Source organism: Cherax quadricarinatus, unplaced genomic scaffold (genome assembly GCF_038502225.1).
Source record: "Cherax quadricarinatus isolate ZL_2023a unplaced genomic scaffold, ASM3850222v1 Contig565, whole genome shotgun sequence".
NCBI classification, from domain to species: Eukaryota; Metazoa; Arthropoda; class Malacostraca; order Decapoda; family Parastacidae; genus Cherax; species Cherax quadricarinatus.
In genome coordinates this window covers 87,355-105,190 of record NW_027195591.1, presented here as the reverse complement: position 1 = coordinate 105,190, position 17,836 = coordinate 87,355, and the positions used below count along the sequence as shown (strand labels likewise).

Here is a 17,836-nt window from a genome sequence, read left to right as displayed (position 1 = left end):
TTGATCACCTTACCTGATCAGGAGTAGAGTGGAGGTGAAGTGACTCTCCAAACTTCAACCCACACCAGGTAAGATCACTACTACCAGGAGTAGAAATTAAAACCAATTAGACACCAGGAACTAGAGTTCTGCCTCAGCCCGCCAGAGGGAGGGGTGCGCAACGTAACTCGCTAATGGTTCCTGGACAGACTCAGAGATGGCCTTACAATGGATCCAGAACTACAGGTTCAAGCTCCCCTATGTCAGGAATTGGGTAAAAGAGATACGGGAGCTACAATCAACATCAACAATTCTGTATGTGCCTACAGATCAAAACTCAGCTGACCTGATAAGCCGAGGGGTGATGCACAAAAAGCTGAGTAAAAGCGAGACTGGTTACCAGCAAAGGAGTGATGGCCAGAGCAGAAATTCCTGGAGATAACCAGCAGCATAGTACACTTTTTGGGAGAACTCGACACTGACTTATTTGACCCCAGACACTACTCCTCTTGGAGGAAACTTATAGGAGTCACAGAAATGATATTTCGATTTGTGAGGAAGCTGCATGACAAGGTAAGCCGGGGTTGACAGTTGTCCCTCGTGGGTCCCAGAGAATATTGGTTATGACAGCACGTAAGGGAGAGGTTTCCAGGAGTGCTGGAACTACTGGCGGCAGGGCAGCAGGATATGACATCGGGTCTTGTGCCCAATGGTGACTCAGGGAGCAGTAAATTGGTCCACTCATTGGGATTGTTCCTAGATTATGCTGGGCTGATAAGATGCAGTGGAAGACTACAAAACTCTGAGCTCAGTTATGGAGCCAAACATCCCGTGTTACTGGTAAAGGACGGGTGGGTGTCAGAGTTGTTGATACATGATGTTCATCAGAAGACCATGCATGGTGGGTTTGGAGATACCCTTACCAGCCTTCATCAGAATTACTGGGTACCGAAGGGCCGAGCTGCTGCCAAAAAGGTGATAAAGAGTTGTACTGTCTGCCGGCGGTATGATGGGAGGACCCTACCGTACCCAGGTCCCCCACTGCTGCCTCAGGAGCGGGTACATAGTGACAGGCCCTTTGAGATTGTGGGAATAGACTATACCGGGGCTATCACATTGAAGAACCCAGGAGACGATAGGGTAGGCCCTCAGAAGGCATATGTCTGCCTGTTTACATGTGCAACTACTTGAGCCGTACATATGGAGTTGGCAGAAGATATGTCGGCAGAGACTTTCGTAAAGTTGTTCAGGAGGTTTACAGCCAGATTCTTGTGCCCATGATTGATTATCTCGGACAATGGCACGTGCTTCAGAGTTGCCGATTAAGTTTTCAGGAATCTTAGGGACAACGGAAAAGTACGAGAATATCTGAAAAGAATAGAGTGCGAGTGGAGGTTCATAGTTTCCAGAGTGCCTTGGCAAGGGGGTTTCTATGAACACATGGTGGGCACAGTCAAAAGGTGCATTCGGAAGGTCTTGCATGGCAAGAGAGTGAGTACTGATGAACTGAGGACAGTGTTAGCTGAGATTGAAACAAGAGTCAATAACAGGCCTCAGACCTATGCGCAAAATGGGATTGATGAGCAGGAAGCTCTCACCCCAATCACATGCTATTTGGAAGGAGGATTGAGCCCTTCCCTGCAATTTTGAGCCAGTCTTCCAAGGAGCAGGATTATTATGGGCCAGATGGTACCCCCATCAATGAAGAACTACACAGGAGTCACAATAGTCTGGTGAAGATCCTGGACAAATGGAACCAGGTGTGGCACAGGGATTGCTTGACAACCCTGCGAGAACATTTCTATGGTGCTGACCCTGAGGCAAACAAGATGACACTGAGTGAAGGGGACCTGATGCTAGTAGAATCTGAGGCACCCAGGGCATACTGGCCTCTAGGCCTGGTGGTGTCCACCAACCCAGATAAGGCTGGGTGGTTGAGAATGGTGAAGGTGAGAATGAACAGTGCCGAGACCATAAGGCCCATCAACAGGCTTTTGCCTCTCTAGGTCCACACGGTGGGACCGGGACAAGAGAAGTTAGACTAGAAGCTGACCCACCTGAGTGACCGGATGACCAGTCGAACGGTGCTCAGGTCTAGGGCCCACTGGGAGGGCCTGCAGGAGGCAGACTTGATTTAGACTTAGTGCCTACCTTCGACGATGAGAGGATGTGGAAACTTATTCATTCCTAAAGTTCCACAGGGCAGATACGTCGTACAAAGATCCCATCAGGTCGCGGATGGAATGGTTGGGTTGGGTGGCCCTTACACCCACCCAAAACACACACCTGGGTGGGTGAAGGTGGTTGGAAGGTACATCCTAATTGATAGATTTATCCTTTAAGGAAGAAGCAGGTAGCTTATACTGTTAGTACACTAATATTAGGATTGTTGAGGCAACTGTAGATAATATTGTAGACCTAAGACCTTAACGTAAGTAGTAATAGGCCGATAATGTAGGCAAACACTAGGTTATGTTAGCCAGGGAGAACTGGCAGCCCAAGTTTGAATACTGGGGAATGGGGTCTTGAGATCGCAGTGCCTCCTTCTAAGACCAGACACCAACTGAGCAACAAGTGCCGTGAACATCAGGGCGCTGCCCCACATGTCTACACATACTAGGCCCTGGGGAAATTTGGTGGAGACACCTTGACGTACCGTAGATGACCTCCTCCATCAGGCCCATACAGTAAGATGAGACCTCCCTTTCTCTTTCAGTATTCTGGCCAGTTTTCTGGGGGGAACTTGCAAGTGAGTTGTTCTGTGGGCCTTTATGCAGATGGGCAGTTCATGACCGGTACGTACCGGCATCTCTTTGTCCACCTTAGAAGCTAGTGTCACTCTCTGCATAGTTATTCTAGGAGATACCCCCTTGGAAACAGAAATTTCTAAGGTGCAGGCAAGTCACTAATATTGACTGAATATTGCAGGAATTAAGGGTCCCGGTTGCACGTGGTTCTGAGGGGAGGTCCAGAGGGGCTAAAGCTTATGGAGGTTGAAGACCTGGATATATTCTCCAACGCCAAGTAAGTTAGCCCTTTATTTGTGCATGCAGGCGAGATTTTCTTGCAACATAAGTCATTTATGGAAATCTGTCCTGTAAGTCACTTGTGAGGCTGAGGTACCGACCTCAGAGCTCGGTGTCAACAGAGCTTGCTAGGGTAAGCAACTCACATGGAGGCAGTCCAGACAAATTTTCACAAACACTGCAGAAGGCCTACTGGCCCATGCAAGGCAGGTCCTTATCAAAACGGCCTCTACCCAAAGCTACCCAAGAATTTACTCCCATACCTAGTGGCACCAATCAAACCCAGCCCCTCCAACTTATATATTTGTCCAATCTCTTTTTAAAGCTACCCATGGTTGTAGCCTCGATCACCCTACTGGGAAGATTGTTCCACGCATAAGAACATAAGAATGGAGGAACACTGCGGAAGGCCTTTTGGCCCATGCAAGGCACGTCCTTATCAAAACGACCTGTACCTAAAGCTACCCAAGAAATAACTCTTGTACTCAATGACACCAATCAAACCCAGCCCCTCCCACTCATGTATTTGTCCAATCTCTTCTTAAAGCTACCCAAGGTCCTAGCCTCTATCACCCACCTGGGAAGATTGTTTCACGCATCTACAACTCTGTTAGAACATAAGAATGTAAGAATGGAGGAACACTGCAGAAGGCCTACTGGTCCATGCAAGGCAGGTCCTTATCAAAACGACCTCTACCCAAAGCTACCCAAGAATTAACTTCCGTACCCAATGACACCATTCAAATCCAGCCCGTTCCACTCATATATTTGTCCAATCTCTTTTTAAAGTTTCCCAAGGTCCTAGCCTCTATCACCCAACTGGGAAGATTGTTCCACGCATCCACAACTCTGTGAGAGAACCAGTACTTACCTATGTCCTTTCTAAATCTAAATTTATCCATCTTAAATCCATTACTAGTTCTTACCTGGTTCGACACCCTCGGTACTTTATTAATATCTCCTCTGTTGTTAGGTAAGACACATATGCAACAGTTAGGTATCTTTATTTCGAAACGTTTCGCCTACACAGTAGGCTTCTTCAGTCAAGTACAGAAAAGTTGATAGAAGCAGAAGATACTTGAAGACGATGTAATCAGTCCATCACCCTTAAAGTTTTGAGGTGGTCAGTCCCTCAGTCTGGAGAAGAGCATTGTTCCAAAGTATGAAACAATTGTTTCATACTATGGAACAATGGAAATTTACTATGGACAGTAAATTTCACCATGGCCCCTAAGATGAAGTCTGAATCTTGCACTGGAGATTGTGGCAAGAAAAGCTCTTACTCTCGAACTCGCTATTTGTTTTCACTGTTGCACATAAACCTGTCCAAATGTAGATCTATGTTTACATGCATAGTGCTCGTAATGTATATCTACGTTTTATTTTTCATGCCTTCAAATTTGGCTCCATAGGCCTGAGTTGCATAAACATGAGAGAATGGGTCTGTGTAGTCAGCGTGCATAATTTAAAAAAAATCTGGAACCCCCTTAGTACCTTGTGGGAGCACCAGTTCAACTGAGCACCAGCTAGAGCAAATAGTGAGGAACCCCCTTAGTACCTTGTGGGAGCACCAGTTCAACTGAGCACCAGCTAGAGCAAATAGTGAGGAACCCCCTTAGTACCTTGTGGGAGCACCAGTTCAACTGAGCACCAGCTAGAGCAAATAGCGAGGCAGACACTAGGGATTCACTGTTGTCATGTCATATTAACACTTCACTTTTAAGATGAAAGTGATGATGAGATGAATGTGGCCACAAGTGATCGAGGAAATATCAAAAAACCTGGATAATCCATATGCAATATTTGTGCAACATCCTTTCATTTTTGATACCACTGGTAGTGTCATGCTGCCAGAATGTCCTATAACCTATGTCTTAAGTAAAGAAGAGACTTGAAGACGATGTAATCAGACCTGCAATCAACTTCGGCAACCTCTACTAGTGAGAACGGCTTTATTTGAGAGGGACCTGACCTCCCAACATCTGCGTTCTTACTTCTACTAGTGACCTACGTCTCACCTCCTGGCGCTATATAAGGCTCCATCCTGTCACTTCAACTCCATATTGTTTCAGACTATGGAACAATGCTCTTCTCCAGACTGAGGGACTGACCACCTCAAAACTTTAAGGGTGATGGACTGATTACATCGTCTTCAAGTATCTTCTGCTTCTATCAACTTTTCTGTACTCGACTGAAGAAGCCTACTGTGTAGGCGAAACGTTTCGAAATAAAGATACCTAACTGTTGCATATGTGTCTTACCTAACAACCTGTTGGTATTTTATACCATTTTATTATTCATCAACTTTTCTGTACTCGACTGAAGAAGCCTACTGTGTAGGCGAAACTTTTCAAAATAAAGATACCTAACTGTTGCATATGTGTCTTACCTAACAACCTGTCGGTATTTTATACCATTTTAATGTTCAATCTGTCAGACACTGCAACACAAGGGTATCTTGGTACAGACATGTACCAAGACGTGTACTTAGCTCTGTGAAGACCTGTTCGTGTGCTCTTGAGTGGTGACCTGTACTTTGAGTGCTGACCTGTACTTAACTCTGTGAAGAAGTGTCTTGTTCGTCCCGTGGACTGAACCAAGATGCCCTCCATCGAGCAACTTTACCAGTAACTTAAGGAAGAATTGAAGGCAGCGAAGATGGAGATACGGCGATTGACTGAGGAAAACAAGAGGATTCGTAGTAGTCCTCCTGTTTCGAGTCCTCAGGTCAAGAAGGGATCGTGGTCAGTGGCTGGACAGCAGGGGACGACGAAGTTGACGATCAAGAAGACGAATGGAAAGCCAGAAACGATAAAGAAGAAAGAGACTGCTGTGGAAACTCCCGTGGAAACCTCCAACGCATTCTCGGTGCTACCCGACGAATGTGAGTCTACTACTGGGATCGTCACGACGAACGACAAGGAAGGTAAGAATATTGTTGTTGTTGGGGATAGCCAGGTTAGATACATGGATAGGGCATTCTGCTTGAAGGACAGGAGTAGGAGACAAAGGGTATGCTTTCCTGGGGCTGGGATGGAGGACATTTTTAGCCGGCTTGACAACATCATGAACGGTAATGGGATCAATCCTATTATTTGCCTCAGTGCTGGAGGCAATGATGTAGGCAAGCGTAGAAGTGAGGATTTAGTTAGAAAGTTCAGGACAGCTATAGACATGATTAGGAAGAAGGGGGGGCGCCCTGTTATATGTGGCATTTTGCCAAGAAGAGGTGTTGGTAATGAATGGTTGTCCAGAGCAATTGGTATTAATTGTTGGCTGGATAAACACTGTAAGGATAATGCAGTACCATTCATTGACAACTGGGACAACTTCTATGGCCGAAATGACATGTATGCCAGGGATGGGGTTCACTTATCCAGGGCAGGTGTGGGTTTTCTTGCTAACTCAGTTGAGGGGGTTGTTAGGACTTTAAACTAGGATTAGTTAGAGGTATGGGTTTAGAAATGATTAATAATGAGTATGGATATATTGACTTATGCTCTGATATTAAGAATCTTAATAGTAACTGTCATGGAGTAACTCTGGGTAATGATAATTTCAGAAATTTTGTAAAAACAAAGATGAATAGGAAAAATGTGCAGAAGAAAAAACATATGATGGTATTTTATGCTAACAGTAGAAGTGCAAGAAATAAAATTAATGAACTACGTTTGGTAGCATGTGCTGGGAACTTTGATATCATTGCATTAACTGAAACGTGGTATGATTTAAAGAGTCGGGATATGACTGCTGAGTGTAATATTCAGGGATTTAAGTTATTCAATGTTGATAGATGTAATGGGAAGGGGGGAGGAGTTGCATTGTATGTTCGAGAAAATATTAATTGTTGCATAAAAAAAGGTATAAAAATAGATGGAGCAGTAACAGAGTCTGTTTGGGTAGAGTTCGTGGAGGGTCAAGAAAAACTAATTCTAGGTGTAATATACCGACCTCCAGGCTTGGATCACGATAGAGGGAGACTTCTTTGGGACGAAATTGTTAGGGCTTCTGGACACAGTAACGTAGTCATAGTAGGGGATTTTAACTTTAGCCAAATTGACTGGAATTCTTTGACAGGTAATCTAGAGTCCAGTGACTTCATGGAAACAGTTCAGGACTGTTTTCTGAAACGGAGTGTAACTGAACCTACCAGGGGTAATAATTTGCTAGACCTAGTCTTGTCAAATAAGGAAACACTAGTGAATAATCTGGAGATCACTGAAGAGCTTGGCGCAAGTGATCACAAATCCATCACCTTTAGCATTGATTGGGAATGCAAGAATAATGATAATACAGTAAAAATCCCCGATTTTCGTTCTGCCGATTATAATGGACTTAGGGAACATCTGTCTAATCTTGATTGGGGTTATCTAGCTAATGATTTTATTGACGATAGTCATACTTATGAGTATGAAGGGATCTGCTTTTATGATTGTTTTCTTAATAATGTACACAGTGCCCAGAGTATATACATTCCCCAGAGAGAAATTAGGTCTAATAATAACGATCCCAAATGGGTTAACAGGAGGTTAAAGCATCTATTAGGGGAGAAAAGGGGAATTTATAGGCGCATCAGAAGAGGAGAGGTTAACCTTACTGACCAATATGTTCAGCTTAAAAGAGAAGTAAACAAGGCGATTAGAAAGGCTAAACGTGACTATGAAATTAGAGTCGCTAATGAATCAAAGACTAATCCAAAGGGGTTCTTTCAAGTGTATAGGACGAAGGTGAAGGAAAAAGTAGGACCTCTGAAATCTGGGAATGGACAGCTGACGGATAATGAACTGGAAATGTGTTCCTTATTTAATGACTATTTTTTGTCAGTTTTTACACAGGAAGATGTAAATGAGATTCCAGTAATTAACAATTATTTAGTTCCTGATGAATTTAAGTTAACTAAAACACAAATGCAGTATAATGTGATCCTTTATTGACTACGTTTCACCCACACAGTGGGCTTTTTCAAGTCACACACGGATCTACCTGGGGTTGAAAGGTACGAGAGTATTTATATTTATGTTGAGGTCAGGTGGAGAATGCTGCAGCTGATGATCTACCGGGTGGGGTGATAGAGTCTTGGGTAGCTTGGCAGGGGTATTGGACAAGTTGTGAGTAGACCTTCTGCAGTGTTCTATGTTCTTATGTGGGATAGCGATGAAGAAGTTTCTTGGCGAGTGGTTCAGCTATGTTATAGAAGCCATTGTTCTGGTTGAAATTGTTGGTTATAGAGATAAACGATGATTCCAGGATTCTTCTGTATTGAGTGTTGTCTTCTGTGGCTATAAGTCTTGAGTTTCTGTAGTTAATTAAATGGTTGTGTGAATTGCGATGTTGTACACAGGCATTCCTTGTATCGTCAGTCCTGCTTGCATATTGGTGTTCTGAAATACGTGTTTGGAGGTCTCTTGATGTTTCGCCCACATATAATTTGTTGCAGTCATTACAAGGGATTATGTATACCCCTGCAGAGGATGGAGGCTTGTCCTGTCTACTACTGGTGATGTCCTTGATGGTCGTGGTTGTGGAGGTAGATACTTGGAATGATGTTTTGGCAAAGATGTTGGAAACATGTTTGGCAATGGAGTTGGTGGGAAGGACTATGTATCTCTTCTCGGCAGTGTCTTCTCTGGGTGTGTTGAAGATGTTTAATGCTCGCCGTCTGCAGTCTCTGATGAAGTGACGAGGATAGTGGAGTTTGGAAAATACTTGTTCAATTATAGTGCATTCTTCCTCAAGGAACTCGTTGCTGCAGATTCTGAGTGCACGCAGGAAGAAGCCTATAATTACACCACGTTTGGTTTTGGTGTCGTGGTGAGAGTAGAAGTGGAGAAGATCGTTTTGGTTGGTGGGTTTTCGATAGACTTTAAAACGAAGTTCGTGGTCAGCTTTGCAGAGTAGAACATCAAGGAAAGGAAGAGTGTTGTCGACTTCTTCTTCAAGTGTGAACTGGATTGAAGGCTCGACCTGGTTGAGCTTGTCTTGGAGAGCTTGAACGTTGAAGCGTTTAGGAGTTATGAGGAGAATGTCGTCAACATAACGGAGCCAGGTGACAGACGAAGGAATAATGGTGGAGAAACGTTCGGCTTCTAGATGTTCCATGTATAGGTTCGCCAGGACTGCACTGAGTGGCGAACCCATGGGTAGTCCAAAAGTCTGCTGAAAGAGGTGATTTTCGAAAGAGAAACACGTAAAGCCAACACATAGTTCAACAAGGTCGATGAAATCGCTCTCAGGAATTCTCGCCAAACACCTCTCTAACCTCTTGGGCACTATCAGTCCAGCACATCTCAAACACTCAGGTGATCTTCTTAATCGCATTCGCAACATCAACATCAGGAACAAGAAACTTTCCAGCCTTGACGTGACTTCCCTGTTCACTAAAGTACCTACTAAACAAGCCATCGATCTCTTGCGCAGGAAAATTGACGACTCACTTGATCTTCCCATTCCAGCCAGCGATTTCATCGACCTTGTTGAACTATGTGTTGGCTTTACGTGTTTCTCTTTCGAAAATCACCTCTTTCAGCAGACTTTTGGACTACCCATGGGTTCGCCACTCAGTGCAGTCCTGGCGAACCTATACATGGAACATCTAGAAGCCAAACATTTCTCCACCATTATTCCTTCGTCTGTCACCTGGCTCCGTTATGTTGACGACATTCTCCTCATAACTCCTAAACGCTTCAACGTTCAAGCTCTCCAAGACAAGCTCAACCAGGTCGAGCCTTCAATCCAGTTCACACTTGAAGAAGAAGTCGACAACACTCTTCCTTTCCTTGATGTTCTACTCTGCAAAGCTGACCACGAACTTCGTTTTAAAGTCTATCGAAAACCCACCAACCAAAACGATCTTCTCCACTTCTACTCTCACCACGACACCAAAACCAAACGTGGTGTAATTATAGGCTTCTTCCTGCGTGCACTCAGAATCTGCAGCAACGAGTTCCTTGAGGAAGAATGCACTATAATTGAACAAGTATTTTCCAAACTCCACTATCCTCGTCACTTCATCAGAGACTGCAGACGGCGAGCATTAAACATCTTCAACACACCCAGAGAAGACACTGCCGAGAAGAGATACATAGTCCTTCCCACCAACTCCATTGCCAAACATGTTTCCAACATCTTTGCCAAAACATCATTCCAAGTATCTACCTCCACAACCACGACCATCAAGGACATCACCAGTAGTAGACAGGACAAGCCTCCATCCTCTGCAGGGGTATACATAATCCCTTGTAATGACTGCAACAAATTATATGTGGGCGAAACATCAAGAGACCTCCAAACACGTATTTCAGAACACCAATATGCAAGCAGGACTGACGATACAAGGAATGCCTGTGTACAACATCGCAATTCACACAACCATTTAATTAACTACAGAAACTCAAGACTTATAGCCACAGAAGACAACACTCAATACAGAAGAATCCTGGAATCATCGTTTATCTCTATAACCAACAATTTCAACCAGAACAATGGCTTCTATAACATAGCTGAACCACTCGCCAAGAAACTTCTTCATCGCTATCCCACATAAGAACATAGAACACTGCAGAAGGTCTACTCACAACTTGTCCAATACCCCTGCCAAGCTACCCAAGACTCTATCACCCCACCCGGTAGATCATCAGCTGCAGCATTCTCCACCTGACCTCAACATGAATATAAATACTCTCGTACCTTCCAACCCCAGGTAGATCCGTGTGTGACTTGAAAAAGCCCACTGTGTGGGTGAAACGTTGTCAATAAAGGATCACATTATACTGCATTTGTGTTTATATTTCCATTGTGTCGGTATTTTATACCATTTATTTCCATTAAGTTAACTAATATTACTGTCACGAGGGACATGGTTATTAAACAGATAGACAAACTGAAACAAAATAAGTCCCCGGGACCCGATGAGTTGTTTTCAAGGGTACTTAAGGAATGCAAGATGGAGCTTAGTCAGCCATTAACGAGTGTATTCAATGCGTCCATCCTTACCAGTGTTGTGCCAGAGATGTGGAATATGGCTAATGTGGTTCCTATATTCAAATCAGGGGATAAGTCCACTCCTTCAAATTACCGTCCAATAAGCCTGACATCTATAGTGGGCAAGTTATTAGAATCAATTATAGCTGACATTATCAGAAGTCACCTTGAAGAGCATAACTTGATAAATGAATCTCAGCATGGATTCACGAGAGGTCGTTCCTGCCTGACAAACTTACTGACGTTCTTCAATAGAACATTTGAGGCAGTTGACAGTGATAAGGAATATGATATTGTTTATTTGGATTTTAGTAAAGCCTTCGACAGAGTACCTCACAAGAGACTCTTTAAGAAAAGTGGCAGCTCATGGTATAGGAGGTAAAGTTCTAGCATGGATTGAGGCATGGCTTACCAATAGAAAGCAGAGAGTTACCAATAATGGAGTGAAATCTGAATGGGGATTAGTCACTAGTGGCGTTCCACAAGGATCAGTTTAAGAACATAAGAACATAAGAAAGGAGGAACACTGCAGCAGGCCCATTGGCCCATACTAGGCAGGTCCTTTACAATTCATCCCACTAACAAACATTTGACCAACCCAATTTTCAATGCTACCCAAGAAATAAGCTCTGATGTGCAAGTCCCACTCAAATCCAACCCCTCCCACTCATGTACTTATCCAACCTAAATTTGAAACTACCCAAAGTCCTAGCCTCAATAACCCAACTAGGTAGACTGTTCCACTCATCAACTACTCTATTTCCAAACCAATACTTTCCTATGTCCTTTCTAAATCTAAACTTATCTAATTTAAATCCATTACTGCGGGTTCTCTCTTGGAGAGATATCCTCAAGACCTTGTTAATATCCCCTTTATTAATACCTATCTTCCACTTATACACTTCGATCAGGTCTCCCCTCATTCTTCGTCTAACAAGTGAATGTAACTTAAGAGTCTTCAATCTTTCTTCATATGGAAGATTTCTAATGCTATGTATTAATTTAGTCATCCTACGCTGAATGTTTTCTAACGAATTTATGTCCATTCTGTAATATTGAGACCAGAATTGAGCTGCATAATCTAGGTGAGGCCTTACTAATGATGTATAAAGCTGCAGTATGACCTCTGGACTTCTGTTGCTTACACTTCTTGATATAAATCCCAGTAATCTATTTGCCTTATTTCGAACGCTTAGGCATTGCTGTCTTGGTTTAAGGTTGCTGCTTACCATAACCCCCAAGTCCTTTTCGCAATCTGTATGGCTAAGTTCCACATTATTTAACTTATAAGTGCTAGGGTTATGGACACTCCCGAGCTTCAGAACCTTGCATTTATCTACATTGAACTGCATCTGCCACTTTTCTGACCAAGAGTAGAGTTTGTCTAAATCCTCCTGAAGTTCCCTAACATCTACGTTTGAATCAATTATCCTACCTATCTTTGTGTCATCGGCGAATTTGCTCATATCACTAGTAATTCCCTCATCAAGATCATTGATATATATTATAAACAACAACGGGCCCAAGACTGATCCCTGTGGAACGCCACTTGTTACTGATCCCCACTCGGATTTAACCCCATTTATGGACACTCTCTGCTTCCTGTCTGTGAGCCATGACTCGATCCACGAGAGCACCCTTCCCCCAATGCCATGAGCTGCTACTTTCTTCAACAGTCTTTGGTGCGGAACTCTATCAAATGCCTTACTAAAATCTAAGTAAACAATATCAAATTCTTTATCGTGGTCAACAGCCTCAAAAGCTTTACTGAAGAAAGTTAATAAATTAGTTATACAAGACCAGCCTCTTGTGAATCCATGCTGAGTATCATTAATCAAGCTATGCTTATCGAGATGGCTTCTTATAACCTCAGCTATAATTGACTCTAGCAACTTGCCTACAATTGAGGTCAGGCTTATTGGGTGGTAATTTGACGGTAACGACTTGTCCCCTGTTTTAAAAATAGGAATTACATTAGCCATCTTCCACATATCAGACACTACACCTGTTTGAAGAGATAAATTAAAAATATTAGTTAATGGTTCACAGAGTTTCATTTTGCATTCCTTAAGAACCCTTGAAAAAACCTCATCAGGACCCGGTGACTTATTTTGCTTCAGTCGGTCTATCTGCTTCACAACCATTTCACTAGTGACTGTGATGTTACATAATTTATCTTCTTCTGATCCACTATAAAAATTAATTACCGGAATATTATTAGTGTCTTCCTGTGTAAAAACCGAGAGAAAATAATTATTTAAAATCGAGCACATTTCATTCTCTTTGTCAGTAAGATGCCCATAGTTATTTTTAAGGGGACCTATCTTATCTCTGACTTTTGTTCTATATACCTGGAAAAAACTTTTTGGGTTAGTTTTAGAATCCCTAGCAACTTTAATTTCATAGTCCCTTTTAGCTTTTCTGATCCCCTTTTTAATGTCCCTCTTAATGTCAATATACTGATTCATAATATGACCCTCGCCTCTTTTGATACTCCTTTAAATTCCTTTCTTATGCCCTAGTAGATATTTCAGCCTATTATTCATCCATTTTGGGTCATTTCTATTTGATCTAATTTCCTTATAAGGGATAAACGTTCTTTGAGCAGCATGTATTGTGTTCAGAAAACTGTCATATTGATAGCTCTCTTCGTTACCCCAGTCAACAGATGATAAGTGTTCTCTAAGCCCATCGTAATCTGCTAAGCGAAAATCTGGGACTGTTACTGAGTTATCCCTACTATCATACTTCCATTCAATTCTAAATGTAATTGATTTGTGGTCGCTAGCACCCAGTTCCTCTGAAACTTCTAAATTATTAACAAGGGATTCATTGTTTGCCATAACTAAGTCAAGCAGGTTATTTCCCCTTGTAGGTTCTGTCACAAACTGCTTCAAAAAACAATCCTGAACTACTTCTAAGAAATCGTATGATTCTAAATTCCCAGTCAAGAAATTCCAATCAATATGACTAAAGTTAAAGTCTCCTAGAATTACTACATTATCGTGCCTTGTGGCCCTAACAATTTCCTCCCATAGTAGTCTCCCTTGGTCCCTATCTAAATTTGGGGGACGGTATATCACACCTAAAATTAATTTTTCATGCCCCTCTGAAAATTCTATCCAGACTCTGTATGTGTTACTTCAGACTTAATACCCGTTTTTATGCAACAGTTCAAGCGATCTCGGACATACAATGCCACCCCACCCCCCTTCCCGATACTTCTATCTACTTGGAACAATTTAAAACCCTGAATGTGACATTCTGCAGGCATGTCCCGACTTTTTGAATTAAACCACGTCTCAGTAATGGCAAATACATCTATGTTACCTGCACTAGCAACTAGTCTCAACTCGTCCATCTTACTCCTAGCACTGCGACTATTTGTGTAATAAATTTTTAATGACCCTCCTCTCTCTTTACCCTTCCTGCTCCTTTCTGTTATTCCACTAAACCTATTACTGTCCTTGTCAATTAGTGCCACTGGCTTTCCAATATCCACCTCATTTTGCCTATTACTAGTTCTCCTAGTACTCATGTTACTACCCTGCGACTTCACAGTTTTCCCGCCAAAACCCATACCACTAACTATTCCTAGTTTAAAGACCTAACAGCTCCCTCCACTGCGTTGGCCAGTGCTCCCACCCCACACCTAGATAAGTGAACCCCATCCCTGGCATACATGTCATTTCTGCCATAGAAGAGGTCCCAGTTGTCAATGAATGTTACCGCATTTTCCTTACAGTATTTGTCCAGCCAGCAATGGACACCAATTGCTCTGGACAACCATTCATTTCCAACTCCTCTCCTTGGCAAAATGCCACATATGACAGGTTTCCCACCCTTCCTCCTAATTATCTCTATTGCTGACCTATACCTGCTAATCAGGTCCTCACTCCTACGTCTGCCAACATCGTTGCCTCCAGCACTGAGACAGATAATAGGATTGCTCCCATTACCTCTCATGATGTCATCCAGACGGCTAACAATATCCTTCATCCCAGCCCCAGGAAAACACACTCTCTGCCTCCTACTCCTATCCTTCAAGCAGAATGCCCTATCCATGTACCTAATCTGGCTATCCCCAACAACAACAATGTTTTTACCTTCCTTGGCGTCGTCTGTCGTGATGCTCCGAGTAGTCGACTCACATTCGCCAGGTAGCATTACACCACTTGTAGAATTCGTCAAGACGTTCTCGATGGTCTTCGTTGGGGTTTCTAGGGATGTCTTACTCACGTCTGCCAATGCTTCTTTGGTGCTCGTTGTGGCATTCCCAGTAGAACACTCACATTCGTCAGGTAGCACCGAGAATGAGTTGGAAGTTTCCACGGTAGTCTTCTGGTTTCTCATTGTTTCTGCCTCTCCAACCGTTTTCTTGATCTTCAGCTTGGTTCCATGTTGCCCGGCCACTGACCAAGCTCCCCTCTTAACCTGGGGACTCACAACAGAAGGATTACTACGAATCCTCTTGTTCTCCTCCGTTAATCACCGTATCTCCATCTTAGCAACTCTGAGCTCTTCTCTCAGCTGCTGGTAAAGTTGCTCAAGAGAGGGCATCCTGGTACAGATTCACAGAGAGCACACAAACAGGTCTTCACAGAGCTAAGTACACGTCACCACTGAGCTAAGTACACGTCACCACTCTAAGTACACGTCACCACCTCTCTTGTTCATAATTTACATTAATGACCTTGATGAAGGGATTACTAGTGACATGAGTAAGTTTGCTGATGATACAAAGATAGGCCGTATAATTCACTCTGAGGAGGATATCAATGAACTCCAGGACGATTTGAACAAATTAATGTCTTGGTCTGAGAAATGGCAAATGAAGTTTAATGTGGATAAGTGTAAGGTACTTGCCCTTGGTAATGAAAATAACCCTCGAAGCTATAATCTAGGTGAAGTAGAGCTTGGTCATACAGAATGTGAAAAAGACTTGGGAGTCATGGCAAGCAGAAATCTAAAGCCAAGACAGCAGTGCCTCAGTGTGCGCAACAAGGCCAACAGATTACTTGGATTTATCTCAAGAAGTATAAGTAACAGAAGTCCAAAAGTTATTTTACAGCTCTATACATCACTAGTTTACCTGGAGAGAGTTTCGGGGGTCAACGCCCCCACGGCCCGGTCTGTGACCAGGCCTCCTGGTGGATCAGCGCCTGATCAACCAGGCTGTTGCTGCTGGCTGCACGCAAACCAACGTACGAGCCACAGCCCAGCTGATCAGGAACTGACTTTAGGTGCTTGTCCAGTGCCAGCTTGAAGACTGCCAGGGGTCTGTTGGTAATCCCCCTTATGTGTGCTGGGAGGCAGTTGAACAGTCTTGGGCCCCTGACACTTATTGTATGGTCTCTTAACGTGCTAGTGACACCCCTGCTTTTCATTGGGGGGATGGTGCATCGTCTGCCAAGTCTTTTGCTTTCATAGTGAGTGATTTTCGTGTGCAAGTTCGGTACTAGTCCCTCTAGGATTTTCCAGGTGTATATAATCATGTATCTCTCCCTCCTGCGTTCCAGGGAATACAGGTTTAGAAACCTCAAGCGCTCCCAGTAATTGAGGTGTTTTATCTCCGTTATGCGCGCCGTGAAAGTTCTCTGTACATTTTCTAGGTCGGCAATTTCACCTGCCTTGAAAGGTGCTGTTAGAGTGCAGCAATATTCCAGCCTAGATAGAACAAGTGACCTGAAGAGTGTCATCATGGGCTTGGCCTCCCTAGTTTTGAAGGTTCTCATTATCCATCCTGTCATTTTTCTAGCAGATGCGATTGATACAATGTTATGGTCCTTGAAGGTGAGATCCTCCGACATAATCACTCCCAGGTCTTTGACGTTGGTGTTTCGCTCTATTTCGTGGCCTGAATTTGTTTTGTACTCTGATGAAGATTTAATTTCCTCATGTTTACCATATCTGAGTAATTGAAATTTCTCATCGTTGAACTTCATATTGTTTTCTGCAGCCCACTGAAAGATTTGGTTGATGTCCGCCTGGAGCCTTGCAGTGTCTGCAATGGAAGACACTGTCATGCAGATTCGGGTGTCATCTGCAAAGGAAGACACGGTGCTGTGGCTGACATCCTTGTCTATGTCGGATATGAGGATGAGGAACAAGATGGGAGCTAGTACTGTGCCTTGTGGAACAGAGCTTTTCACCGTAGCTGCCTCGGACTTTACTCTGTTGACGACTACTCTCTGTGTTCTGATAGTGAGGAAATTATAGATCCATCGACCGACTTTTCCTGTTATTCCTTTAGCACGCATTTTGTGCGCTATTACGCCATGGTCACACTTGTCGAAGGCTTTTGCAAAGTCTGTATATATTACATCTGCATTCTTTTTGTCTTCTAGTGCATTTAGGACCTTGTCGTAGTGATCCAGTAGCTGAGACAGACAGGAGCGACCAGTTCTAAACCCATGTTGCCCTGGGTTGTGTAACTGATGGGTTTCTAGATGGGTGGTGATCTTGCTTCTTAGGACCCTTTCAAAGATTTTTATGATATGGGATGTTAGTGCTATTGGTCTGTAGTTCTTTGCTGTTGCTTTACTGCCCCCTTTGTGGAGTGGGGCTATGTCTGTTGTTTTTAGTAACTGAGGGACGACCCCCGTGTCCATGCTCCCTCTCCATAGGATGGAAAAGGCTCGTGATAGGGGCTTCTTGCAGTTCTTGATGAACACAGAGTTCCATGAGTCTGTCCCTGGGGCAGAGTGCATGGGCATGTCATTTATCGCCTGTTCGAAGTCATTTGGCGTCAGGATAACATCGGATAGGCTTGTGTTAATCAAATTTTGTGGCTCTCTCATAAAAAATTCATTTTGATCTTCGACTCTCAGTCTGGTTAGCGGCTTGCTAAA

General features: G+C 43.3%; 1 protein-coding gene across 1 annotated transcript in view; it reads left to right on the top strand.

The window, feature by feature from the left end:
- Positions 1-873: 873 nt before the first annotated feature.
- LOC138851421 (uncharacterized) overlaps positions 874-17,836 on the top strand; it is a 55,931-nt gene continuing 38,968 nt past the window's right edge. Inside the window, exons 1-2 of the mRNA XM_070080534.1 lie at positions 874-1,156; positions 1,564-3,003. Of these exons, the coding sequence (XP_069936635.1) occupies positions 874-1,156; positions 1,564-1,985 (705 nt within the window). The 3' untranslated portion in view covers positions 1,986-3,003. The remainder of the gene's footprint in view (positions 1,157-1,563; positions 3,004-17,836) is intronic.